The sequence below is a fragment of the Phacochoerus africanus genome, chromosome 4, assembly GCF_016906955.1.
Source record: "Phacochoerus africanus isolate WHEZ1 chromosome 4, ROS_Pafr_v1, whole genome shotgun sequence".
Taxonomy (NCBI): domain Eukaryota; kingdom Metazoa; phylum Chordata; class Mammalia; order Artiodactyla; family Suidae; genus Phacochoerus; species Phacochoerus africanus.
Window position 1 is genome coordinate 3,276,933 of NC_062547.1, and position 27,442 is coordinate 3,304,374.

The 27,442-nt window shown below is 54.1% G+C and overlaps 1 protein-coding gene across 8 annotated transcripts in view; it reads right to left on the reverse strand.

Moving 5' to 3' along the window:
* Positions 1–27,442, reverse strand: part of ANO1 (anoctamin 1) — a 155,508-nt gene that overhangs the window by 82,645 nt on the left and 45,421 nt on the right. For all 8 annotated transcript variants that reach the window (XM_047775029.1, XM_047775032.1, XM_047775028.1 and 5 more), the window contains exon 2: positions 1,373–1,545. In XM_047775029.1, the coding sequence (XP_047630985.1) occupies positions 1,373–1,545 (173 nt within the window). The remainder of the gene's footprint in view (positions 1–1,372; positions 1,546–27,442) is intronic.

Genomic DNA, 27,442 nt, shown 5'->3' on the forward strand with positions numbered 1-27,442 from the left:
TCCAGCAGGCTGTCTGTGGCCGCCTGCTTCTATGTCTCAGCCCTTCTTAGCGCTCCTCCCAGCCAGGGGGTGACATGGCACAGGTCTCCTGCCCCTCCTGGCCTCAGCTCCTTCATCTGTAGTCACAGCATCCACCCCGCCCCGTACGGTTATTGAAAGAGTGAACTGAGTTCATACACTGCGACTGGCCCGTCGCACTGCAAGTGTCCCTTGTCGCTGACCTGGGTAACTCCCGCCACTGCTCCTTAAGCCCCAGATGGGCGGGGTTCTCCCTCTAATTCCCTGAAGGGGTGCCCAGAATCCAGCAGGGTCTGGCACACAGTAGGCACACAGTGTTTGCTGACATGACCCCTAAGCTTTCAAAGCCAATGGTATTTTATCTCCACCGACACTGGTGCCTGATGCTCCCTGCATCTCTGGGCTAGCCCAGCTGTAGAGAGGCCCCAAAGGCTACCAGAGCTCCGCTGTGACCCAGGGGTGCCAGGCCTGAGGGTCTCTGCCTTTCCTGGAACGTGACCCACTGGCATCTCCCTGGATGCCCAGCCCTCCATCCTGCGCTGGAGACGCAGGCCAGAGCAACCCTGGGCTTGGTCATACAGCAAAACACCCGCTGGAGCCTCGGCATCTCTGGGGAGGGGCCTTGGCAGCGGCTGTGGGGGAAGGGGATTGAAAGGGGCGCCTGGTCTCTGGCCCCCGAATGGGCCGGGCTGCAGGGCTCCCCTCCTAGGGCGCTGGTCTCAGCCCTTCCCTCTTCAGGCAAACTTTGTTCCAACTTTAAGCAGAACCCGGCACGGGCCAATTCCGACCTCCAGGGAGGCCTAGTGACCGCTGGTTCCGGTTCCAGAGAGTGGTGGGGGATGGGGGGACCCCTGAGTAGGGGCCCCGACCACGTGGCCGGGCAGGCGCTGATCTACACAGCCGGCTGGGGACCCCGACCAGGTCGGAAAATAAGTCTCCACCGCCTGGCGCCTGCCTGCAGGCCGGGGCGTGGGCAGCTCCCGTGCCGGGCACCGCGCCCCGTGCAGGTGAGGGAGCCGCCGGCGGGGCAAACCCCGGAGGGGGGCGGCGCGGTGGGGCCCCGGAGGCTGCCGCCCTCCCCACCCCCACCGCGACCCCGGCGGCACCCACGGGAAGGCGGCGTCCCACCCGGGGCCGCGGCCGTGCGTCCGGGCTCGGGCTCCCGGCCCGGGGCCGAGCGGCTGCGGTCGGGGTGGCGGGCCCGGGCCTGCGGCGGGGCCCACGTGCGCGGCTGGGCGCCCCCCCCCCAACGCGCCCCGAGCCCCGCGGCCCCGGCGCCCGGGGGGTCCGCCCTCCCGGGCGCGGCGCAGGTGCGCGGCGGCCCTCCCTCCGGACCGCGGCCGCCCGCACTCACCGTGCCCTCGGACGGCAGGTAGCCGATGTCCTCGATGGCGCAGATGTTGATGATGTGGACGCTGCGGTCCTCGGCCGGGAGTGTTGAGTACTTCTCGTTGACCCTCATCGCGGCCGCCTGTGCGCCCGCACCGCCGGGCGGCGCGCCCTCCCCATCCACGGCGCCGGCGGCCTCTGCAAGCGGACGGGCAGCGTTCGCGGCGCGCTCGCTCTGCTCGCTCGCAGGGGGCCGGGCCTCCCGCTCCGCCCGCCGCCCTCGCTCTCGCCCTCGCCGCCCGGCCCCGCGCGCTGCTGTGCGGGAGCGCCCACCCGGCTGGTCCCGCGGGCGCCGCGCCGGCTCGGGACCTGGACGCCCGCCGGCTTCCTCTTCCTTCAAGATACGAGCGCCGTGCGGCCGCCTAGGGCCGGGGCGGCGGCCCCGCGGGTCAGATTTTCCGTAGAAACTTAAACACAGGAAGAGAGGATTCCATTCCTGCGGGCCGCTCCGTTTTATTTTTATCCCGGGAGAGCGCCCCTGCTCGGGAGGGTGGCCGGGGTTTCACAGCAGGAAGCCAAGTTCCAGCGCGCTCCCCCCTTCGCCGAGCGTCTCCCCGCGCCGCCGCCGAACTTCTGCGGCGGGTCACCTTGCGGGGGAGGGACGCTTCTGAGCGTGAAGTCGGGGAAGCGCTCGCGGCCCCTTCCCGCTCCACCCGCGGCCTGACGCCTGCTGGCACGCAGTTCTCACCTCCTCCTCCCGGCAGCCTCCTCTGCTTTCGCCATGCCCGCCCGGCCCAGCTGGCTCCCGGGACCCCCTAACGTCACCCCCAGCCCTCGTCTGTGGAACGTCTAGGGTTCGGGGCCCAGGCACGTGAGCAGAGTCTGGAACCCAGTCGCTCCCACCGAAGCGCGCAGCCGGGCCCTCCTTGTGCGGAGGGGGCTGGGGGCTTCCGAAGCCAGGGAAGGGAGCCGAGATGGGGCGGGGCTGGTGCAGTTGTGGGCACACTCGTTGCCTGACGCTCTACTGCCTCCCTGAGGGAGGGAGGGTGACGAGCAGGGGCCCGGACACACAGTAGGTGCTCCTCGGGAGGATTTTCAATCCTCTGCGGGAGGGGGAGATGGGTCTCCAGGGGTGGCCACACTCAGGCTTGGCCCTCTGGGGCCAGACGAGCAACCCTGGCCAGTGGGAACGAGGTCTCCCTTTCCTCTGCCTCCCTACATGCTGTTAGTTCTCCAAGGTGGGTGCCACTTGCCACCTCCTCCAGGAAGTCCCCCTGGACTGCCCCTTGCCCAAGCACTCAGGCCTGAGAACCTGCCTGTACCCTGGCCAGTGGGAACGAGGTCTCCCTTTCCTCTGCCTCCCTACATGCTGTTAGTTCTCCAAGGTGGGTGCCACTTGCCACCTCCTCCAGGAAGTCCCCCTGGACTGCCCCTTGCCCAAGCACTCAGGCCTGAGAACCTGCCTGTACCCTGGCCAGTGGGAACGAGGTCTCCCTTTCCTCTGCCTCCCTACATGCTGTTAGTTCTCCAAGGTGGGTGCCACTTGCCACCTCCTCCAGGAAGCCCCCCTTGCCCAAGCACTCAGGCCTGAGAACCTGCCTGTACCTGGACTACCGCCTTTTCTCGACTCCATCTCATTTGACTGTAGGTTCCTACACCTGATGCTCCATAATTGCTTTTGCTGAATGGCCACCGAGGGACCCACAGAAATGATGATGAAGCTGCCTCCAAAGGCCGTGATGTCATCGGCCTGCTGTGGTTCCAAGAATGGATTCTGGACTCAGACAGGACGGGGTGGGGGAGTAGGGTGGGGTCTGGCTCCGGCTCTGGCACTTCCCAGCCCTGCGACCTCAGCCAAGCCTCCTTAAGCCTCCCCGCGCCTCCGTCTTCTCCCCCGGGTGTCAAAGCGTGAGTGAAGCTGCAGCTCGGTGTCTGGGGGCCACCCTCCTCCCTTCCCCCCTTTCGGCTCGAGTTTGAATTTCTTGAACTTGGAGAGGTGCAGTAAGGTGACTCTGTCCTTGGGCTGGCCTTGCCAACGGGAGCCGGGTGGCCCTAAAGGGCTCTTTGTCTGCACCTTGGACAGCCAGAGCGGCTTCGCCCAAGCACGCCGGGCTGCCCAAGGCCCCGCCGGAAAGAGTCTTCCACGGTCTCTGCCACACTGGGGAAGCCTTGGCCTTAAAGTTCAAGTTTTCAGGGATGGGAAGAATCTCACCCACACACGCACACACACACAGGATCGTGTAACTTCTTTTTCTCATCCGTGTTGGTAAATAGCCACAATTGTGTCACTCTAATGTACCATCTTTCTAAATTTATTTTCAAGTAGCAAAGGGCCTTGTTGAAATTCTTCGAGATCTAATTTTCACAAATAAATCTACAAGATATAATTTGTGAAAAAAGGGTGAAAGTGCAGCTCCTGCCCTCTGGGTACCTGGGCGCTTCCTGACCTTTGGGAGGAGACCCTCGACTACTGACCCTGGCAGGCCGAGTCTCCGAGGTTTGGCAGCTCACTACCTCTGCCCGAGACAGCCCCCCCCACCCCGCCGCCCCTGTGGCTTTTGCCTCCAAAACTCTGCCTCGCCTCTTGTTTCTGCGATTTATGCCTTAGCCAGGTTCGAGGTGCCTGCCTGCCTGTGAAGCGTCCCTTTGTCACATATCAGTCGATTTCCCTGCCTTGTCCCTCTTCCTGCACCTGCCCCCGCTCCCCTCTTCCCCCATCTCTCCAGGTGGACAGTGCGGGAAGTGTTTCAAGCGGAGGGAAAGGCAGGGTGGTCTCTGCACAGAACAGGTGACAGGATGGACCAGCTGGGATCAAGCTTGTTGCAAGGGCACCTATGGCCATGGCGGGGGGCTCTTGGGTCCTGGGATTGAAGGGACCAAAAAGAAGTAAGAAAACATTCCCCCCAAGTCAGGAAGGGGGGATGGGATTCTGGCAGTAAAGGTATTTCCCAAGTTAGAGGGCTTGAAAGTGTTTCAGAGCCCCGCTGTGGCTCAGAGGTGACAAACCGCATGAGTATCCATGAGGACGCGGGTTTGATCTGACCTTGCTCAGTGGGTTGAGCTGTGGTGTGTGTTGCAGACGCAGCTTGGATCCTGCGTTGCTGTGGCTGTGGTGTAGGCTGGCAGTTGCAGCTCTGATCCAAGCCCTAGCCTGGGAACCTCCATATGCTGCAAGTGCAACCCTAAAAAGAAAAAAAAAAATGTCCCTTTTGTTCTGGCCATGATTTTAGCTCCCGGGTTCCCTGCCTTACACCGTGTGCACGGACCAGCTTGTTGAGATTCCGGCTCTGCTCTGAGCCGCTAATTACTTACAAACAGTTCCTCTAGATAAAGTGTTGCATTGATTTTGCATCTTTTTTTTTTTTTTTTGCTTTGCTTTTTAGGACTGTACTCACGGCATATGGAGGTTCCCAGGCTAGAGGTCTAATCGGAGCCACAGCCACAGCCACAGCCATGCCGGATCCAAGCCTCATCTGCGACCTACACCACAGCTCAGGGCAATGCCGGATCCTTAACCCACGGAGCGAGGCCAGGGATTGAACCCGCAACCTCATGGTTCCTAGGCAGATTTGCTTCCACTGCGCCACGACGGGAACTCCTGCATCTTCTTCTTTTTGACTCAATGATTCTCGTCGTTAAAACCCCAGAGGGGCGGATGGTCACACACAGGGCGACCTCCTCATTCGTGACTCAGTCACAACCAGTCTCTTTAGTTCAGACGGTTTCGTTTGCCTTTCATGACGGGAGCTTCTGGGCGTCTAGGCTCATCCCGTTCTGCCGCTGTGGTGCCCTTTTGTGTCGCGGTCACGTCACCCACTGCCGGGCACTTTTTGTCTCTGCTGACATTTTAACAGTCACAGGAGTGTGAGCACAGAGTGACAAGGGCACGCGGGAGCGGAGGCCGAGCGAGCTGTGGGGTGAGTGCCTCCTTTGTGAGCGACTCGAGAGGAGGCGCCCTTTCCATCGGGGTTTCCTTTCCAGCGTCCGTCTCATCGCCCTGGCCTTGAGCACGAGAGGGAACGGCTTGCTCTCCGCCTGCCTGGTGGCGCGCGTCTGAACCCCGCGGGGCGGCCGAGCTCCAGAGCGGGCAGAACGAGGCCGCGGTGACGCCTGGGCGGGCGCATTCCCACGAGGGGCCCTCTGGTGTGGCGCTCTGCTGTCAACCTTTGGGCCTGGACTGGTCTTTGTCCGGGACCTTCCTGTGCCCTATAAGGAGCTCAGCGACATCCCTGACTGCCTCCTTCTAGCTGTCGGCAGCACCACCCCTCCCAGTGTGACAACCAGGCCCGTCTCCAGACACTGCCAAGTGCCCCCTGGGGGCAAAACGCCCTCCCTGTTGAGACCCTTGCTCCGGGTAACAACAGCCCCGGCCCCGAGCTGTCAGTCAAGGCCGAGGAGGCTGATCTTAGCACCCATGTCTCCTGGGTGAGAGGGGAGGCCTGGAGAGGTGCTTGGCTTTTTGTGGGAGCTACATGAGGGGGGCGTCTGGGTTTGTTTTTACAAAACGCACAGATGCCCCTGGAGGGGCTGGCACAGCCCAGGATGCACCTGGCTGCTCTGTGCCTCGACTCTGTCTTCTCCCCAGACTCTCTGCACTTGGAGGTGCTGAGTAAATGCCGTTGACTCATGGGCAGCCCGATGGGCGGGGGGGTGCGTGGAAGAAGTGAGAGTGCATGACTCAGGGCTATTGTGAGTGCCCATACCCACTGCCCCCCCAACCAGTGGCTTGGAGGCCATCCCCGCAGGAAAGAAAGGAACGCCCAACAGGTACATGACCTAACGTGCTAAAAGTGACTTGGGGTGTAATTACACCCAGGAAAGACACGCCCGGGGAATCTATAACTGAGATACGGGGGACGGATGACTGGACTCCTGTCATTTCCTTCCCTCGCATGATATCAGAACCCTGAGCAGAGGCTGGCGTGCTGCAGCTGGACGGGGAGACTCCCTGGGTGCAGAAAACCGCCAGCCCAGAGTTCTGGAATGCAGCCGGAGCATGAAGTTCTGTCTGGGGGATCCCCCTCAGCCCCACCCGACAGAATCCATGGGTGTTGTTTCCATCAGAGGCTTTTCAGATGTTTCATGTGTTTTCTTAACCCAAGGCCCGCCTTCTGAGAATTCCTAGGAACTCTAAAAACATGCCCAGAGTGAGTTAGAACCCAGCCAGCTCAACCAGCCCATCACCTCCTCCTGGAAGCCCCTCTGGCCTGGCTTGGTTGGCACAGCGCCTCTCTTCTGCTGGCTCTGTCCAGCACCTGGGCCCATTGCTGCTCCATCCTTCTCGTGCCTCCTGAGAATTCACTGCTTGAATCCCGCACTCTTCACGCCCCCTCCGGTCTTTGGCACGATATAGATTTCCCCGTTTATGCCGATTTATTTAACAAGCAGTGGTGCAGGGCTTACCATTAGCCAGCACCATGCTAAGCGCTCTGCAAATATTAACTCGCCTCCTCACAGTGATTACAGCCATCTGCAAGTGGATTCGCACACATGCCCCCCAGCCCCCAGCCCCCGGTCTGCCTTTGGAGGTTTGAGGAAAAGCCCAGGCTGAGTTTCTAGTGGCTCCTGCCTCGCCATCACCCTACAGGAATCCTGACATTAACCCCCACGATGAGGGATGCTTGGGTGTCAGAAACCCCGCCCACCGGGGACGGGATGCAGGAAGCGGCCAAGCCAGCCTCTGGACCACTCAGCCCCGCAGAGTGTGGGACTCTGGCCACAGCCCCCCGATGGCCCACTCCTCAAAATGAAAGCCCTGTCCGGTGGACTAACTCTTCTTCCTGGGGCTTGAAAGGACAAAAGAGATCCAGCCTGCCCTGCCCAAGGAGGGGCGGTTTCCTTTCAGCAACGCTCCCCAGGAGGACAAAAGATTTCCAAGTCCCGTGCAGACAGCCCTCCTCTAGGCTCACGTTACGCCGGGTGGCCGATGGCGGCGTGTTCTCTCTCCAGATTCTGGAGCCTCTGAGAGAGAAGAATGGGGTGCTCGGGGCCGAAGGTGGGAGGAGGCCCCCAGGCTGTGGAGCTGGGATGGAGCTCAGCCCCTGCTCTTTGAGTGTGTGGGCAGGAGAAGCTGCTCTTGCCCACACAGCACAACCTTCAACCATGCATTCTCCTCGCGCATGCATGCATATGCGTGTGCACGCACGCCTGGGAGTGCATCACGCCTGTGCTATTGCTCCCCTGGGGTCAGCGACCACACACAACCCTTCATTTCCCTCAAGACCCGTCTCCAGAGAGGCTGGACCCTGACATCACAACCTGGGAGGTGACCTGGGTCTCCCTGTAGAGTGCATCCCCTTGGACCAGTGTGGCCTCACACGATGTCCCAAAGATCAAGCAAAACCAGCCCTCCTGGACAGATGACCAGGCTTAGGCACCTTTCCTATGAGAGTCCAGGCCCGGAATACAAGCTCCTCTGCGGTTTTGTGGGGCCACGAACGCTCTTTCCCTGGAAATCTTGCCATGCGTGTGGTTGTGTCTTCGTGTGTGTGACGTGGTGCAGGGCTGCTGTTTCCTGTCAGGGCCTCTGCCCGTCCAGGGTCCCCATCCAGCAGCCGAGATGCTGGGCTGCGAGCTTTCTTGGGTGCAAAGGTTCCCTATGGCCTGTGCTCCCGGGACCCGCTCTACTGGGCACCTGGCCCCAAACCACAGCCTGATGTTTGCAGGACACTTGAATTAGCCAGTGACCCCGGGACCTCACCAGCAAGGCACGGGATCTTCCCGCCTGGTGCTCGGAGTCAGAACCTCGAAACTCCTCCCGGTTTGGTGCCTCAGACCTCATCCTGCTGGAAATTTCTGGTGTCCTAGAGGAGTGAGCCCCTCCCGAACAGCACTGTCCAGCAGGAGACCCGCCACTCCCGCTGCACCACAGCAGGAACTCCAAAGCCTTTGCTTGTTAGTTTGGAAAACTAGGTCAGATGGCTTTTATTTTCTGCTTTATGTTTGTTTCTCTGTGTTTCCCAAGATTGCTGCAATGATCACAAAGCAGTTTTATCACCAGGAAAGCGGTGACCATCATTAAAAGCTCTGAGCTGCTGGGAAACCTGCAGGCTCACGTCCGACCCTGTTATTGTTTGAGGGATAACGGCCAGTGTCTCGGATTTTTATCTGTAAAACCCCAGTTTGGAGAAAACCAGCTTTGCTCAGGGCCCGTTGGAGACACAGGCCCCCAGTATTTTGACAGCATAATCTTTCACTACAAAAGCTCTCTGATGACCCAGCTGGTCACACAGGCGTTTGAGGGGAGGAGGTGAGAGGTTCTCTAGCTCGAGGCCCCAAAGGTGGCCACCTGGCCCATCTGAGGGCACCCTCCAAGGGTGGTGGTGCGTGTGTAGGTGCAACACGCATGCACTGTCTGCCTCGCCAGGAACACGGGAGCGGCTGCGGTTGGAGATGCTGGCCCAGCTCATGGGGGGGGGGGCACGTCTGACCCAGCGGCCTCCCTGGAGGACCCTGGACAGGCAGGCCCCTCACCCCCCGACCCCGAGAGGAGGACAGCTGAGGCTCCTGGGCTCTGGGTCTCCTGCCAGCTGCGTGGGCCGGTGGGGGGCAGGGCCACGCGTGCCCTCCTTGGGTCATCACTCACTTCTTGCTTCATTCAGCCTCCTGCTCTTTGGCGCACCTGCTGCCTTATTAATGCCCCCTCCCTCCCACGGTCCAGCCCCTCTCCCCTCCCTCCCTGCATCTGCGGCTTAATTCACTTCCTCGTCTCCTTTGTGGGCTGCCCCACCCCCTCCTGTGGCTAGAATGTCAGCTCCAGGCTATTTTGTCCTGATTCATTCAGTGGCTCCAGATTTCCCTGCCTGAAAATGACACCAGGAGTGAGCCGCAGGGACTGGGCCCAAAGGTGCAGAGCGGAGCCGGTTATTCAGGGAGCTGGGGCCTCCGAGTGTTCGCTTACGAGGCAAAAGGTTTGCGGGAAGGGAGAGCGTGAGAACCACCTCTGCGACCGGGGACAGCGTCTGTCGTGGCGGCAGGAGGCACCAGTGACCGAGCGTGACTTAACTCAGCCCCTTCAATCCCTTCGCTCATGTAGACAAGACGCAAGGGGCCGGGGCCTGTGGAGTTAGTTAGTAGACACACACACACACACACACACTCATCCCTGAAGGGTTAAAAGTGGGTCCAACGTGTGTAACCTCCTCCCTCGCACCGATATAATTAGGGGTCCCAGAATCCACCCCGAAGCGCACCCTGGCCACAGCTCACCACAGCCCAGACCCCCCAGGATTTGTGGTCCTGCAGGGCCCCACCCATGGCAGTCCTTCCCAGGGCTCCCACCTTCGTGGGGGCCACACTGCTGCCTCTAACACACCATTTCCCTGAGCAGAGCCTGAGAGCCACTTTCCCTGCTTCTTGGGCAAGAATTAGTTACATCTGAAATCAGATTTTCTGGAAAAGCAAAGGTCTTCTATTTCCCACCCCCCCCGCCCCGCCCCTCTGACCCAGCCCTAAGTGGCAAGAGAATTCCGAGGAGGAGGAATTTTTTTTCTTTTTAAGGCCGCACCTGCCACATATGGAATTTCCTGGGCTAGGAGTCGAAGTGGAGCTGCCCCTGCGACCTAAGCCACAGGCACCGCAACACCGGACCCTTAACCCACTGAGTGAGGCCAGGAATGGAACCTGCATCCTCATGGATACATGTGGGGTTAATCTAACCCTCTGAGCCACAGCAGGAACGCCAGGAGGAGGCATTTTTAATTAATGTTGTATTCCACATTTTGGTTCTCTGGGCAAGCACCCTGAGGTTTTCATAACCTCCTGCTCTCCTTCCCACTGGGCAGTGAGGTGGCCCTCTGACCTCTGACCTCAGCCCCAGGTCCCTCCTTGCCCAGCGAACTTCAGCGCCTCTCAGCCCCTTTCCGGAGAGAAAGCCCATCGTGTTCTTTGTCAGGGAGGACAAAGCTCCCCAGCTCCCGCCAAGAGGAAAACAAGGGAAAAACACACTCCAGATGATGCCAGAGAAGGGCCCGGGGCTGGGCGGGCAGGTGCATGGAAACCGTGTCATCAGGCCAGGTGGGTGGGGCGGGCCACCGCTGCCCAGGGGGCACCCAGCAGGCCCGGCCCTCTAGCCTTTGCAAATGTGCCTGAGGAAGGGCATGTGGTTGGTGGCTGCAACCTGGGCACAGAGCCTCCTGGCCTTGGAGCTGGATGGGGTGGGCGCTGTAGCACCAGCGACCTTGGGGGCCCCCCTGCCAGGGAGGGGCCGGGTGGCAGGGACCCCTTCGTTCTGCTCCCATCCCAGCCTTGTTGACTTTGGGGACCAAACAAGAGCCTGTTTTCCCGTGGGGGTGGCAAGCTCCCCTCACCAGGACCTGACACTTGCTAACGGCTTTGCAGGTGTTAACGTTCTCCCTTGGGTCCCCCACGCAGATGTGGCCTTTCCAGAGCGCCTCCCCTGTCCCCCCACCCCCTTTGCTTTGAAGCACTTGGTCCCTGACTGCTGATCTCTCTCTGCACCAGAGAGCAGGGCCCTTGCCCGGCTCACCCTCTGCTGTGGCAGAGCCCAGCATCCAGCAGGGGCGACGACAAGGTGTCAACAGCAGGAATGAGTGAAAGCCGTGTGCTTGGCCAGTGTCTGCGGACTCCAGCACCACGCAGAGCACTGTTATGAGGGGACAATTTTTTTCTTTTTTTCCTTTTTAGCACCGCATCTGCTGCATATGGAAGTTCCCAGGCTAGGGGCTGAACTGGAGCTGCAGCTGCCGGCCCACATCACAGCCACAGCTAAGCCAGACCCTTAACCCCCCGAGCGAGGCCAGGGATTGACCCCGCATCCTTACGGACACCATGTCGGGTTCTTAATCTGCTGAGCCACAAGGGGAACTCCTGAGGGGACAATTTTAATCTGACTGAAACAACCTCCAAGCCACCTGCCTTGGTCACAAGAGGCATGGAAGCTTCAAGACGGGTTCTCCCCAGGAGCAAGGAGGACGGAGCTACGGTCTTATCATTTTTAGGCTGATGGGGCCACCGGTCCAGCTGCCACACAAGCCCAGTGGCAGCCCCCGTCAGGCCGCTGAGCTGCAGGAGGGAGGCAGCAGGGCTGGGCTCTTGGGGCGGCCAGGAGCCTCCCTCTGGGCCTGGCAATCAGCATCTTTACTAAGACCCTACTCTGTGCTGACACTGAGCTCTGAGCCCCAGACACAGAGAGAGACCTGTGCTCACGTGGAGCTTGCAGTTACCCCGGAAAATAAGAACACCCGGGGGAGGCCCGAGAAAGAAAGATCACAGTAGGTTCTGGAAGGTTCTCCAGAGCAACTGCTTCCCTGCCGAGCCCTAAAGGGTCCCTGGAACCCGGAGGATGCAGAGGAGGGAAGGTCTGCGGGTCAGGGGGCCAGGCTCGGGGGGGCCTGGGCAGGCAGTGCAGGAGGCCGTGTGGCCGGCGGCGGGGGGACAGTGGGACGGAGCCCAGGCCGCCGGGTCATCCATCGGACTCGCCCCTCATTCCTGCCACCCTGTCCCCTGAAACGGGGCACAGAGGAGTGGGCAACTTCCCCGGGTGTCACAGAGGCCTCGCGCCCTGAAGGCGACTTTCACAGCCACCAGGAGAGGGGGAGCCAGGAGGACTGTGACGGCTGACTCTGTTTTTATGCAAATACAAGGATTTCTAACGATTCAGGAGTAGGAGGCTCCCCTGCAGGGGAACAGGGGCGGCGGGGGGAGGGAGGAGTCGGGGGACCCACTAGGCGGTGGGTCACCCCCCGTGGGCCGAGCTGGTCTGGGGAGTGTTCGTGCCCGCCCCCCAGCCCCCTGACCTCGGCGGTGAGGCTGTGCCAAGGCAGCCCGGGGTGGGTGGTCCCCTCCTCCAGGATCCAAGCCTGGGTGGGAAAGCCACGATGCGGGCTCCCTGCAGCCCCCGTGCCTGGAGGCACTTTAAATTCCTGGGACAGCAGATGTTACCAGGGGAAGGCCAAGGTCAGCCCGCCCCTGCACCTGTCCCCACCCCGGATCCCCAGGGAGAGGAAGGTGCCACGTGCTTTGGCCTTGGCACACAGCAGGTGCTCAATAAGTGCTGGTGGAAGGGATGGTCCCAGGGGATCCTTAGCAGGGTGAACTCATCTATCCGAACGGTACCGGCTTCTTCCCCCCAAGACCCCGCGTGACCCTGGACCAATGAGGGAGGATCTGGAGCAGAGGCCAGCGTGATATGAGGACCTGGCCCTGGACAGTCCAGGGTGGAACATTCCAGGTGGAGGCCTTGAGCTGGGAGGAGTGCTGTGCTGTAGGCTGTCGAGGCTAGTGGCGGGGGGGGGGGTCCACGGTCAGAAGGTGGAGGCCGGGCTGCGAGGCTCAACCCCTCTGGGTGAGAGAGGCGGGCGGAAGTAGACAGGGATGGGGGTCTGAGCTCTGCCATTAAGGAGATGGAGGGGCTGTGCTGGGGTCGCCAGGGTGTGCATTTGCGCCCCGGACCCGGAGCCTCGGCCCTGGCTCCCTTGGGACAACGTGCAAGGCCTCCTGCGATGACCCAGGAGTTCCCAAGCTCTGTGACAGAGCCTCCGCTGCCCCCGAAGGCAGCCGACTGCCCCCCCTAGCTGGTGCCAGGCGTGGGCGACCCACAGAACTGCTCCGTCACAAGAACAACATCCAAGATTTAGCGTCAGGCGTCCAGTAAAGCTCCCGTGTCCCTCCTTGCCCAGCCAAGCAGCCCCAGTCCCTCCGCTCCCTGTCCCCAGTGCTGCCACCCATCACCCTCAACTGTATGCTGTCAAAATCCTTTGTCCTGGAACACGGGCAGACGCGAGCTAAGTCAGGACTCGGCGTTAGCAGCTTGGAGTGTGAATGCCTGGGCTCTGGAGAGGCCCTTCTAGGCGGCACCTGCGCCCCCATCCTCAATTCCTGTTCTGTCACTGCCCCAAATGTCTATACTAGCCCCAAGCTCTTTACTGACTGAGGGCAAGTGTCGCGAGAACAGGCAAACCCCTGATCTAATTCATACTAAGGTGTTGATGACTTTTTTTCTCCCACATAATTTTAACAAGTGAATAGGGCAACCAGCATCGGGTCCACGGACATCTGGGGACAGAAGTGGAGAAAGGGGAAAAAATTCCCATGGCCAAGGGGAAGGGAAGGAGGAAGAGGTGTGGGAGAAGGGGGGCAAGGAAAACCTTTATTTCCTGCTGGTCTGGCCTGGACTGACCCAGCCCTTCACTGCCCACTGCCTTGTCTCTGCCGGCCAGCACAGCCAGGGAGGGGCCAGCAACTGCCTGGTCCCTGGGAACAATTTCAAAGCTCACTTCAGTCTGGGGCATCCAGAATCAGGACCGAGAACAAAGGAGGAAAAAAAAACAAAAACGGCGAGGCCCGACAAAGGGCCTGTGGGGGACAGAGAAACCTGTTTCTCAGATCAGTATCTGGCCTCAGAGACTTATTCCTTCCATCTGTGGGGCCGAGGCCAGAGCACCAGCCCTGGGGGGTGGGGTGGGGGAGAGGGGGCTGCAGGAGAGACAGACATGCCCGGGGTGGCCACGTTCCCGCTCCAGGGCCACAGGCAGCGGGACCCCCACCCCAGCCTGATCCACCCTATGGGCTGGGGCTCTGACCCCTGTGTGAGCACGGGCTGCTGCCTGGCCTTGCATCAGCTTCCTCCCCTCCCCACACCCTGCACCTGCTGTGTCCCGGCGGCTCGTGGCGCGGTCTCTGCGCGCTGGGAGAGCGCCCCTGCCCGCAGGTGCCCATCCGCTTCCAAAGCATGAAGACTTCCAGCCAAGAAGAAAGAGGAATGGAGAAGGGAGAGGAAGAAAAAAGAAAGAAAGAGAGAGCAAGATTCCTCGGAAGAGTGAAAACCTGCGCCTCGGGAGGAAGCAGGATGAGAAAATGTCCAGTGCTGAGGCGGGGCCCCTCGACGTCACGCCCGACACAGGGACGGGTGGCGGCTCGATGTTGACGCATCAGAAAGTTTCCAAAAAGAGGGAAAAGAGAACACTTGCTAAGACTGGGTCACGTGTCTCCAGAACAGATGGGGTTCCCAAGCCCAGGTTGGGCGGGGGACTGAACGCCTGATTTCTGTTATCACGTGTAACAAGACACCGAGAAAACAGGGTGAGACAGGTGGGGGAAGGCCGGGCCTCCCGGCAGAGGCTAAGAATGCCAGGCGATGTGGTAAGACTTGCATTAGCATAAATTTAGCCTTATCTTCAAGGAAGGCAGGACTCGCTCAGCTACAATGCCCGCTTGTGCTGCAAGGGCACTGGTCACCGGGCCAGGGTGGGGCTTGCTGGGATTAGGGGGGCTGGGCCGCAGAAGATGGGGTCCAGCTTTCCTACTGAATGGTCCTGCCCCCTCCCCAGCCCCTCTCCACACTCCCACCCATTCCATAAACATATGGTAGCAGGCACACTCAGGCCTATGGCAGCTTCTAACCCAGGGAAGTTCAAGTTCATTTTATACCCTAAAATGAAGGTCTGGCACAGGCACCATGTCACCTGGGGAGACTTAAAAATACAGATGTTGGGCTTCACACTCAGAGACTTTCAATCCCCCCACCCCCCGCCCCCTAAAGGGTCCCAGAAGGCAGCTGGTGTGGGACCCAGCTAGTCTCAGGAGGACAGACACACACACACATACAGGTGACCGTGGTGCTGTGGTTCCATGGAGGCCACGGAAGGCCCAGGAGGGGATGCTGGACAAGGCTCTGGAGAGAAGGCAGCTTCTAGAATTTTCTGTCTGCCTCCCTCCAGCCTGATCCCTTCAGTACACGCAGCACCAGTGCACGTGGGTTCCCAGAGTTCAGTTTCACTGGCAAGATGCAGCTCTTTGGGGTCTTCTGGAAGATGGGTCCCCCGGGGAGGGCTTCCGGGAGCACACAGCCACCCTCTGTCAATGTCTGCCAGGCGTGGTGCCTCCGCATGGCAAAGGTCTCTTGCCCTGATTCTGTCCCTGTGTTTGGGGATCACTGCGTCTTCTTAATTAAAAAAAAAAGAAGTCTTACCTTTCTTCTCAGAGTACCCTCGGCTGCATTCCCTATGGCTCGTCCTCACGCAAAGTCCATGAAACATATGGGCCAGATGTCAGCAGACCCATTTTGCAGATAAGGAAACTAAGGCCTTAACAGATCCAGCAGCTTACTCAAGACCATGCATTTGGACATGACAGAGGTAGGCCCTCCCCTGACCACTCAATCCCAAGAGCAGGCTGTCCCCCTGCTATCGGAGAATTTTCAACTCTCACAGCCACTCTCTGTGCTTACACCCCGCTGAGGCATAAAAGGTTCTGCAGGAGGCAGCTGTTAAGATGCATAAGGGGAGTTCCTGCGGTGGCACAGTGGGTTAAGAACCTGACGGCAGTGGCTCGGGTCACCAAGGAGGTTCGGGTCTGATCCCTGGCCCAGTGCAGTGGGCTAAGGGTCCCGTTTGGGGGCAGCTGTGGTGTAGGTCACGGCTGCAGCTCAGATTCAGTCCCTGGCCTGGGAACGTCCATAGGCCATGGGTGTGGGGCCATCAGGGAAAAAAAGACGCATGACGGGAGCTCTGCTTCTGGCCACAACAGCATAACGACTGTGTTAGAGCAATCTTTCTGCCAAGAACAATGCTAGATGCTGGATAAAAACAAACACAACCCCCTCCGCCCCCCTGCAGGTATTGGAGGGAGCTGAAGGAAGACCAGGCAGACAGGATGCAAAGGCTAAGATCTCCGAGAGATCTTAGACCACGGAGACCACGGAGAAGCAGGCTCAATACTCCGGTCCGCTGACGGTCAGGCAGCAGGCAGCACAAGGTTGAGCAGGTGAGAAATAAGGCAGAACGTGACCGCTGAGACAGTACAAGGCAACTGGAGGTTCGGGCAGCCTCCTGAGGTCAGGGAAGCAAGAACTGGAGTTCGGGGCGCCCCTAGGAGCGGGGGTGGGGGTGGGGGGGGCGGTCCAGCTTTCAGCCGAGAACCCTGGAAGGCTACACCCCAGGAGGAGACATCCTTCCCCAGATGCTGGAGTCCGGCCTCGCCTCATCCCCAACCCTGATAGAAACACGCTGACCTGCCTGCAGTCTGCTGGCCAAAGAAACTAAGGTCCTCTCGGGAAGAAGCTGACGTCGCCCAGAGCCACCCCGCTCTTCTCAGGCCATATCCAAGGTTCGAGGAAACAAGTGCCAGGAAGCAGGGCAAATCATGAAAAATCAGGCCGTACAGACAAACACAGGGGTCAGAGGCGATATCTGACAAGACTGTGACCGAGAATTTTCCGCACCTGCTGAGAGATACCAGGTCATGTTTAATCACAGACGTGAGCAGCTCCGTCAACCTCAAGCGCAGACACACAAGGAAAACCACATGTAGCTACAGGCACCCCTTCCTTAACTGCACTTTGCTTTACCGTGCTCTGCAGACGCTGCATTTTTTACACATTGAAGGCCTGTGGCAACCCAGAGTCTAACAGGTCTGCCAACCCCATTTTTTTTCCAAGAGCAATTGCTCACTTTGTGTCTCTGTGTCACATTTTGGTCATTCTTGTAACAGTTCACGTTTTTTTCAATATTCTCATATTTGCTGAGGTGACCTGTGATCAGTTACCTTCGACAGTTCCACTGCAAAAAGATTCTGACTCGCTGAAAGCTCAGCTAATGGTTAGCATTTTTTAGCAGTACAGTACTTTTTAATTAAGGGACATACTTTTTTTAGGCATAATGCTCTTTCACATATAAAAGACTATAGCACAGTATAAACATAATTTTTTGTTTTTTGCTTTTTAGGGCTGCACCTGTGACACATGGAGGTTCCCGGGCTAGGGGTTGAATGGGAGCTGCAGCTGCTAGCTTACACCACAGCCACAGCAATGCCAGATTCAAGCTGCGTCTTCGTCCTACACCACAGCTCACCGCAACGCCGATCCTTAACCCACTGAGTGAGGCCAGGGATCAAACCTACATCCTCATGAATGCTGGTCAGATTTGTTAACTGCTGAGCCACGATGGGAACTCCTAAACACAATTTTTATATGCACTGAGAAAATAAAAAATTCATGGGACTCACTGCATTACGATATTTGCTTTATTGCAGTGATCTGGAAAAAACCTGCCATATCTCTGAGGTGTGCTTGTACATCATAGGGAAACTGGGAGAAACAAAGGACAGAAAAAAAGAAAAAAAAAAAAGCTTAAAAACAGCCAGAGGGAAAATGACACTAATTTCAAAAGATCCGCAGAAGCACTGGAAGCCTAAGACAACAGAATGGCACATTTCAATTGCTGAAAGAAAAACAGCCAACTTAAGAGTCTCTATCCTAAGCATCTTTCAATAATGAAGGTGGAGTAAAGATGTCTTCTGAGGAACAAAAACTAAGAGAATTCATTGCCAGAAGGCCTGCTTGGAGAGAAATACAAAAGGGAGTTTTTCAGGCAGGAGGGAAAAAAATCACAAATGGAAGTAGAAAGAAAGGAAGAGCAGAGGAAAGGGTAAATCTAGATGAATACTGATTGTTGAAAATGGTAACAATGTCTCGTGGGACATTGACATATAAGTAGAATTAGTACCTGACAAAAATAAGACAAAAAGTAAGGGGGTGAATAAAGTGAAAGACCTTTAAGGTTCTACACTATCCACAAGTGAGCAGTAAAAGCACTATTATAAGACGGACCCTAAAAAGCCAGGATGCATTTGATAAATTCTATTGCAATTACCATAAGAAGGATAAAGGAATGTATAATTGGACAACAGAAGAGAAATTAGAATTTAAAAAGATTTGACTAATCAAAAAGAAGGAGATAAAAATGTCCCCCTAAAACCCATATGGGAAAATGTTAAACAGAGAATAAATGGAGGAGTATACCAGGTATGTGTCAATAAATACACTAAATATAAATGGGCTAAATACTCTAATCAAGTGACAAAGTTATCAGATTAGGGATTTTTTTTTTTTTTAAACTTCAACTCTATACTATTTACAGAAAGCACACTTTAGACTCAGAATGATTATAAGCTGAAAGATGGAAGAAATACATACCATGCAAATACAATCAGAAAGAAAGTTGCTACAGCTATAGTAATATCAACTGAGGTAGATTTCAAAATAAGACATTTTCCTAGAGATAAAAAGGGATGTCTAACGTCAATTCAACAGAAAGGTATAACAATTCTAAAATATATTTCCCTCAAGGTACATAAAGCAAAAACTGATAGAACTAAAATAAGAAATAAATCCTTGGAGTTCTGGTCATGGTGCAGCAGAAAAGAATCCGACTAGGAAGCATGAGGTTGCGGTTTGATCCCTGGCCTCGCTCAGTGGGTTAAGAATCCAGCGTTGCCATGAGCTGTGGTGCAGGTCGCAATTGCGGCTCAGATCTGGCATTGCTGTGGCTGTGGTGTAGGCTGGCAGCTGCCTCTCAGACTGGACCCCTAGCCTAGGAACCTCCATATGCCGTGGGTATGGCCCTAAAAAGCAAAAACAACAACAGCAGCAAAAAAAAAAAAAAAAAAAAAAAAAAAGAAGAAAGAAATCCTCAACAATAACTGTATGTTTCACTGTTGAAATTTAACTCTTTCAGTGAATGGTAGGATTGCAGACAAAAATATCAGCTAAAACTACAGAACATAGGTTCCTTTCAAGCACATGCAAACCACTTGCCACAATGGGCCGTAAAACCAATCTCAACATATTTTGAAGGACTAAGCTCTTGTCCTCTGATAACAGTGGAAATAAATACAGACCAATAGCAAAAAGATGACTATAACCCCCCCCCCCCGAATGTTTGGAAATTAAGTGATATTCTTCTAAGCCATCTATAGACCAAAGAAGAAATGACAGTGAAAGTGTCCCGACAGTCTGAGCTGGATGTAACGAAGATATGCTCTCCCGTACCGTGTTATCATATTACCAGATGTAGTTAAATCTACGCTTGAGGATCGGTAGCCTTAAATGCACAGAAGCAGAAGGAAGAACGGCTGGCATCAATGACCTAAGTGTACATACCAGGAAGCCGGGAAAACCATCCCTCTGAACCCAAAGCAGAAGCAAAGGATACAGGTGAGAATGGACATCACTGACTTAGAAAACAAGTAATTATGGAGACACTGGCAAAACCAAGAGTTAGTTCTTCAAAAAGACTACTAGTATTGATAAAGCTCTGCGAAGACTCAGGCCTGTCCTTAACAAGAGTGGACTGTATGCCATACATCTAAGTTACAAATCAAGCTAACAAACTATTAAAATATTTTCTACCCTCTTACTTTGAGAAATATACCTTCACATGACAGAGAAGGTACGGTCCAAATCTAGAAATGGAGAAGTCCTCAGAGATCTGTGCCAGAAGATGGGGGGATGGATGGTACCTTCCCCCCACTGTTGCTACCTCAGTTACCACCGTGAGGCACCTGTACATCCACACTCTGACCACCACTCCAGACCACTGCCCTCAGCCACCCAGGGGGCCAACGCAGCCAGCCCATGCTCTGCCTTGGAGAGGGAAGTCTGGGGAGGGGACCCATGCAGGCTTTGGAAGTGGGCCAGGGGACGTTTGGGTAGGACATTTGGAGCCTGAGTGTCCAAACATGATATCAGAGGAGGGTGCGGGCTCAGGGTGGGGAGGGTGAGGAGGCGAGCCAGCCAAGGCATGTCCAGAACGGGGCTCTGAGCAGGGCCCCTCTTGGGGAGAAAGAGAAGGAAGCCCCTGATCACTGACAGGAATGAAGAGGCAGACATCACTACAGGTCCTACAGACACAGAGATTACACATTGTGATGACTTTGTGCAAATACATTGGAAAGGTTAAATGAAATGGACAATGGTCTAGAAAAACACAACTTTTAGAAGTTTTTCTACGAAGAAACAAACAACCCTAGTTGTCTGATACCTATAAAATTGACATGTGATTTAAATCCTTTTCACAAAGAGAGTTCTAGGCCCATGTGGCTTCACTGGTGATATTTTCTAAACATTTCAGGAAGAAATAATACCAGTCTTCCACAAACCCTCCCAGGAATAAAGAGGGACTACTTCTCAATTCATTTAACCCCCAAAAGGACATTACAAGGCATAACACTGCTCATAAACATATATGCAAAAACTATAAAGAAAAATACCAGAAAATGGATTCCATTAACAAGGGTAATATATTATGACCACACTGAATTTATTTCAGAAATGTAAGGTTGGTGTAATATTTAAAAATTAACAAAATAGGGAGTTCCCGTCGTGGCGCAGTGGTTAACGAATCCGACGAGGAACCATGAGGTTGCGGGTTCGGTTCCTGCCCTTGCTCATTGGGGTAACGATCCAGCGTTGCTGTGAGCTGTGGTGTAGGTCACAGACGTGGCTCGGATCCCGCCTTGCTGTGGCTCTGGCGTAGGCTGGTGGCTACAGCTCCGATTTGACCCCTAGCCTGGGAACCTCCATATGCTGCGGGAGCGGCCCAAGAAATAGCAAAAAGACAAAAAAATTAACAAAATAGGAGTTCCCATCATGGCTCAGCAGAAATGAACCCAACTAGTATCCTTGAGGACGCAGGTTTGATCCCTGGCCTCGCTCGGTGGGTTAAGGATCCGGCATTGCTGTGAGCTGTGGTGTAGGTTGCAGACACAGCTGGGATCCCATGTTGCCATGGCTCTGGCGTAGGCCAGCAGCTATATCTCCAATTTGACTGCTAGCCTGGGAACTTCCATAGGCCGTGGGTGTGTCCCTAAAAAGCAAATTTTTTTAAAAAATTAACGAAATAAAGGAAAAAACAAATGACCACCTTTCTAAGTGCTGAAAAAGCATTTGGTAAAATTTAATGCGTGTTTATGATAAAAACTCCTAACAAACTAAGGCTGTGTCTAAACCTATAGTAAAAGCATACTAGTGAAATATTGAAAGCTTTGCCCTGAGTTTGGAACTGAAACATGATGTCCACTTCTATTCAGTATTACACTGGCTGTCCTAGGAAAGCAGTCAAGCAAGGAAAATAAATACAAAGCTATGGATTGGAAAGGAAGAATTAAAACTGACATTATTCACAGACGACACGATTCTAAATGGAGAAAACCCAGGAGTATCTATAGATAAATTATTAGAATTGATAAATGAATTTGGCAAGGTCACTGAATATAAGATTAATGATTAAAAGTCAATTATTCTTCCATAATCTAGGAAAGGACAAAATCTGAAAAGCTTATGCCTTTTAAAATAGCCTCAAAGAGAGAGGATTAAGATGGCGGAATAGAAGACTGGAGCTCAACTTCTCTCCTAAAAACAACAAAATTCACAACTAAAGGCTAAGCAATCTCCACCCAAATGGACCAGAAACCTTAAAAAAGATACCCTACTCCAGAAGAAAAAGAGGAGGCCACATCCACAGGTAGGAGGGGTGATTTTGTGATATAAACAACCCCATACCTCCTGTGTGGGAAGCTCCACAGACTGAAAACTAACTGGCTCACAGAGACTCACCTACAGTAATGAGAGTTCTGAGCCCCACATCAAACCCTCATGTGCGGGGATCCGGCCCTGGGAGAAAGAGCCCCTGGAGCATCTGGCACTGAAGGCCCATGGGGCTTGTGCGCAGGAGCTCCACGGGACTGGGGGAAACGGAGACCCCATTCTTAAAAGGTGCACACGGACTGTCACGTGCACTGGGTCCCAGGGCAGAGCGAGGTCTCCAAGGGAACCTGGGTCAAACCTGACTGCAGTTCTTGGAGGACATCCTGGGAAAAGAGGGGTGAATGTGGCTTGTTGTGAGGGCAGGACATTGAAAGCAAAGCTCTCGGAAATATTCAGCAGCTGCCTGTCTCTGGAGGTGGCCCTTTTGGGGAAATCTGGCCCCACCCATCAGTCAGTGCTGAGAAGCCCCAGGGCAAACAACAACCCAGGTGGGATCACAGCCCCACCCCTCAGTAAACAGGCTCCCTAAAGACCCCTCAGGCACACAGCAGCCCCTAATCCCATCCTGAGACTAAGCCCCACCCACCAGAGGGGTTAGAATCGGCTCCTCCTGCCAAGGGCAGGCATCAATCCCTCCCATCAGGAAGCCTACAGCAAGCCCCCATACAGACTTCAGCCACAAGGGGGGCAGACACCAGAAGTAAGAGAGGCTACAACTCTATTATCTGGAAAAAGGTCACCACACTAAAAACCTATAAAAATGAAAAGACAGAGAGAACTATAACTCAGATGAGGGAGAAACGAAAAACCCCAGAAAATAAGCTAAGTGATGAGGAGATTCTCAGCCTCCAGGAAAAAGACCTTAGACTGTTGATGCTGAAGATGATGCAAGACATTGGAAATAAACTGGAGGCAAAGATGGATAACTTACAGGAAACACTGACCAAAGAGATACAAGATATAAAACTCAAACAAGAAGAGATGCAAAATACAATAACTAGAAGTAATTCACTAGAAGCAGCTAACAGCAGAAAACAGGAGGCAGAAGAACGAATAAGCGAGGTGGAGGACAGATTAGTGGAAATTACGGATGCAGAACAGAACAGAGAAAAAAGTTTGAAAACAAATGAAGAGAGTCTCAGAGAACTCTGGGACAACGTTAAACGCACCAACATCCATATTATAGGGGTGCCAGAAGGAGAAGAGAGAGAGAAGGGGACAGAAAAAATATTCCAAGAAATAATAGCTGAAAACTTGCCTAACATGGGAAAGGAACCACTCACTCAAATCCAGGAAGCACAACGAGTACCATATAAAATACACCCAAGGAGGAATACACCGAGACACATATTAATCAAACTAACCAAACTTAAAGACAAAGAGAAAATCTTGAAAGCAGCTAGGGGAAAGAAACAAGTAACATACAAGGGAACCCCAATAAGGTTATCGGCAGATTTTTCAGCAGAAACTCTGCAGGCCAGAAGGGAGTGGCATGATATACTTCACGTGGTGAAAGGAAAAAACCTCCAACCAAGATGACTCTACCAGGCAAGGCTCTCATCCAGATTTGAAGGAGAAATCAAAACCTTCTCAGATAAGCAAAAGCTGAGAGAATTCAGCAACACTAAACCAGCCTCACAACAAATACTAAAGGAACTTCTCTAGGCAGAAAAGAAAAGACAGCAACAGGAAACAAAAATTCCACACATGACAAGGCTCACCAGTAAAGGTATCTATACAGTAAAGATACGAAATCATCCATGCACAATTACACCACAAAATCAGAAATCATGAGAAGAGGTGGGTACAAATGCAGGACACTGGAGATGAACTTGCAATTAAGAGAACAACAACTTAAAACAATCTCATATACATATAGATTCTCATATCAAAACTTCAGAATAACTGCAAACCAAAAATCTACAATTGATACACAAACAAGGAATCTCTGGGGAAGAAATATATCTCATAGTAAATAAGTGCGTAATCCACCATGAAGGGGGTCATCTGACATCTTTCTTGGAATGCTGAAGTCTTCTTAGATCGGATTCTGATTTCCTCTCCATCAAAGAATGTATGATAATTATAATTAAATAATGCCACTGTACAACTAAATAATACAGTTCTACAAGTGTATTATTAATAACCATTTCTCTCCATGGTACAATGTAAAGTCTATAATGTCTTGTTTATCACATCACCTAGAATGGTGTAATGCCTATAGTGAAGAATCAATGAGATGGAACAAATTGTGAGGACATATTTATATAGTTACACTGTTTTTTAACCAATTTATGCATTTTATATTTTACTTATTTTCAGAGGGTGTATTATTTTTGCTATTCTTACCAGTTAAGTTATCCAAATATATAAATAAGTCTTACAAAGGAATCCAAAAAAAGACAAATAACCCCCCCCCCAATCTGCATAAGCTGTTCCCCCAAAGAGGCTCTCAAAGGGCCTGTATGAGATGAATGGATAAAGAAGATGTGGTACATACATGCACTGGAATACTACTCAGTCATAAAAAAGAACAAAATCATGCTACTTGCAGCAACATGGATGCAACTAGAGATTCTCATATTAAATCAGAAAAAGGAAGAAAAATACCTTATGATATCACTTATGTGTGGAATCTAAACTACGGCACAAATGCCTCTACCTGCAGAACAGAAAGACTCATAGAGACAGAGAACAGACTTGTGGTTGCCAAGGGGGAAGGGTAGGGATTGGAAGGGACTGGGAGTTTGGGGTTAGTAGATGCAAACTATTACATTTAGGATGGACAGGCAGCGAGGGCCTGCTGTACAGCCCAGGGACCTGCGTCCAATCTCTTGGGACCGAACACGATGGGGGATGTGACATGAGAGAAAGATTGTAGGAGTTCCCGCCGTGGCTCAGTGGTGAACGAACCCGACTAGGATCCATGAGGATGCGAGTTTGATCCCTGGGCTCACTCAGTGGTTAAGAATCCAGCGTTGCTGTGAGCTGTGGTATAAGTCGCAGATGCGGCTCAGATCTGGCATTGCTATGGCTGTGGTGTAGGTCGGCAGCTATAGCTCTGATTTGACTCCTACCCTAGCCTGGGAACTTCCATATGCCACTGGTGTGGCCCTAAAAAGCAAAAGCAAAAAAAAAAAAAAAAAAAAAGAAAGAAAGCAAAAAAACAAAAAGAATGGGAGTTTCCATCGTGGTGCAGCAAAAACGAATCTGACTAGGAACCATGAGGTTGCGGGTTTGATCCCTGGCCTTGTTCAGTGGGTTAAGGATCCAGCATTGCTGTGAGCTGGGGTGTAGGTTGCAGATGAGGCTTGGATCTGGCATTGCTGTGGCTGTGGTGCAGGCCAGCAGCAGCAGCTCCGACTCGACCCCTAGCCTGGGAACCTCCATATGCTGCAAGTGCAGCCCTAAAAAGCAAAAAACAAAAAACAAACAAAAAAAAAACAAAAAAAGAAGAAAGAAGGGAAAAGAATGTATACATGTAAGGCTGGGTCACCATGCTGTACAGCAGAAATTGACATAACACTGTAGCTCAACTATAATAAAAAATTTTAAAAAGTGGCCTGTATGCCTGTGAAGTGGTGATCGAATCGGTGGGCCTCAGAGAAATGCCACTTAAAAGAATGAATTCTACCACACTCATCAGCTCAGCTCAAAGCAAAGCAAGGTAAAAAGCCTCCAAACTTCAGGCTTTCGCGGGTCAGGGAGCGGGTGGGGTCACGAGACGCCGAACACCTGCTGACTGGCGTTTGGATCGAACAACCCCTTTGGAAGAGAGTCGGGCAGTAACGGCTAAAGTGAAACATCAGCTGTCACCCTGCAGCTCCGCAACGAGGCAGAGACCCAGTGGAGGGGCATGGGGACCTTCCTTAAAAGGCCAGTTCAAGAGTGTGCATGGCAGCCTCGCCCCAACCTGGAACCAACCCATACCCATCTGCAGGAGAACCGCGGTGTGAGTGTCCACACGGCGGAATTCTCTAGAGCAATGAGACGGCCCTCCCTTCGACAGCGAAGACGAGTCTCTCAGACACGATGCGGAACAGAAGCCAAACTCGCCTGAATTCAAGAACAGGCGGACTGAATCCACAGTGAAGGACGAGGAGCCAAGGGACGCGCCGCGCCCCACGGGCGCTTCCGGGGAGCTGAGCGCAGTCTCGGCTTAATCTGGATGGTCCTTAGCAGATGCAGCCACTCTGTAAAAATGCACCGAATCACGAACTTGTGGTCTGTGCACTTTCTTATTATTATACTTTCGGGCCACAGCCCGCAGCGGCTTGATGTGGGACCTTAGTTCCCAGACCAGGGGTTGAACTTGGGCTGCCGTGGTGAAATTGCCGAATGCTCACCATCAGACCACCAGGGAACTGCCTGTGGTTTGGGCACTTTATAAATGTCTGCTTTACTTCAATAAAAATGTTTCCTCCAAGATAAAAAACCTGCATAAGGGGATAGGAGGTTCTCGGGGCAGAAACGAGTGCAGGAACTGCTGGCGCGAGTTAAGTGTTGCTTCTTGAGCCTCATAAGGCTTCTGAAGACATCCTCTCCCGGCACCTCCCCCATAACCCTGCTAGGATCCCCATTTTACAGATGCGGAGACGGAGCTCAGAGATGCGAGTGAACCTGTCTGAGGTCACACAGCTGGCTGGCGAATGGCAAAGCAGGATTTGCTCTCAAAATACCATGTTGCTTCAGAGAACTGAGCCTCAGGCACCTATGAACTTAAGCACTGATGGCCTATGAGGCACCTATGGGGTGCGCAGTCCTGAATGTTCCAGAAGATAGGTGGGAAAGGTGGAGAGCAGGGAGCTTCGAGGCAGTGTGGGGAGAGAAGGTGACACTATGGCACCTGGCAGGTCATGAGCTTGGGCCAAGGTCACCAGAGAAAGGGGGAGAGGCACCAGGGTTAGGTGTCAGGGAAGGCTCTGGAAGGAGACGGGGGCTGGGTGCCCGCTGACTGGGGCCCAGAGGAAGGGGGCTCTGTGTGAAGAATAAGCAGGAGCGTGGCCCCTGGATGCAAGTAAGGAGAGCCGTCCCCCTCCCCACCGTGGGGGAGAGCCGAGCCCTCCGCTCCCCAGGCCTTGCTTCCCAGGGCGCCTATGTCAACAGTCAATCCTGATGCAGACCCCACCTGCCACAGGTATAGAAACAGCTGTGTTACCACAGCTGCTCTGGGCTTGAGGACCAGCTGGTTTTGTCATATGCGGCCTGCACCCCAAGCCAGATACTGGTTTCCACCCCGAGGAGAAAATCTCCAGGTAACACGCGAGTGATTTTCCCAGAATGCAGTGTGTCCTCTGCAGGGATGGAGGAATCACACCTGAAACAGCCCAGTGGCCACGTGTGCTGCCTAAAACACAGATGACACTACGTATCTTTGTAGAGAATGAGGTGGACGTGTTGCTCTTTCATTCACTCACTCACTTCCTGGAATTCCTGCCTTTAGCATCTGTCTAGAGAGGTAAATTCATGACTAACATAGATGAAATCCATCCCCAGTGCCCAGAACGGTGCTGGGAACATAGGAAGTGCTCAAAGCACCACCTGCTGAATGAATGAGCAAACTTCCATTTATTCAATACCAACTACCGGACAGGCACTGATGTGCTTTATACCCTGGCCAGGGCTGTTGTGGTCATCCTTGGGCGAATCGCATCTCCATTGGACAGAGGAGCAAACAGAGGCATAGAGAGGTGAAGTAACTTGGCCAAGGTCAGGGTTTCAACTGCAAAGCCAGGGCGGCAGGTGCTGAGGCCCCCAGGATGCTGCTGCCTTGGCTGGGTGACCGGGAGGTGCAGGCGTCCTCTTTGCTGC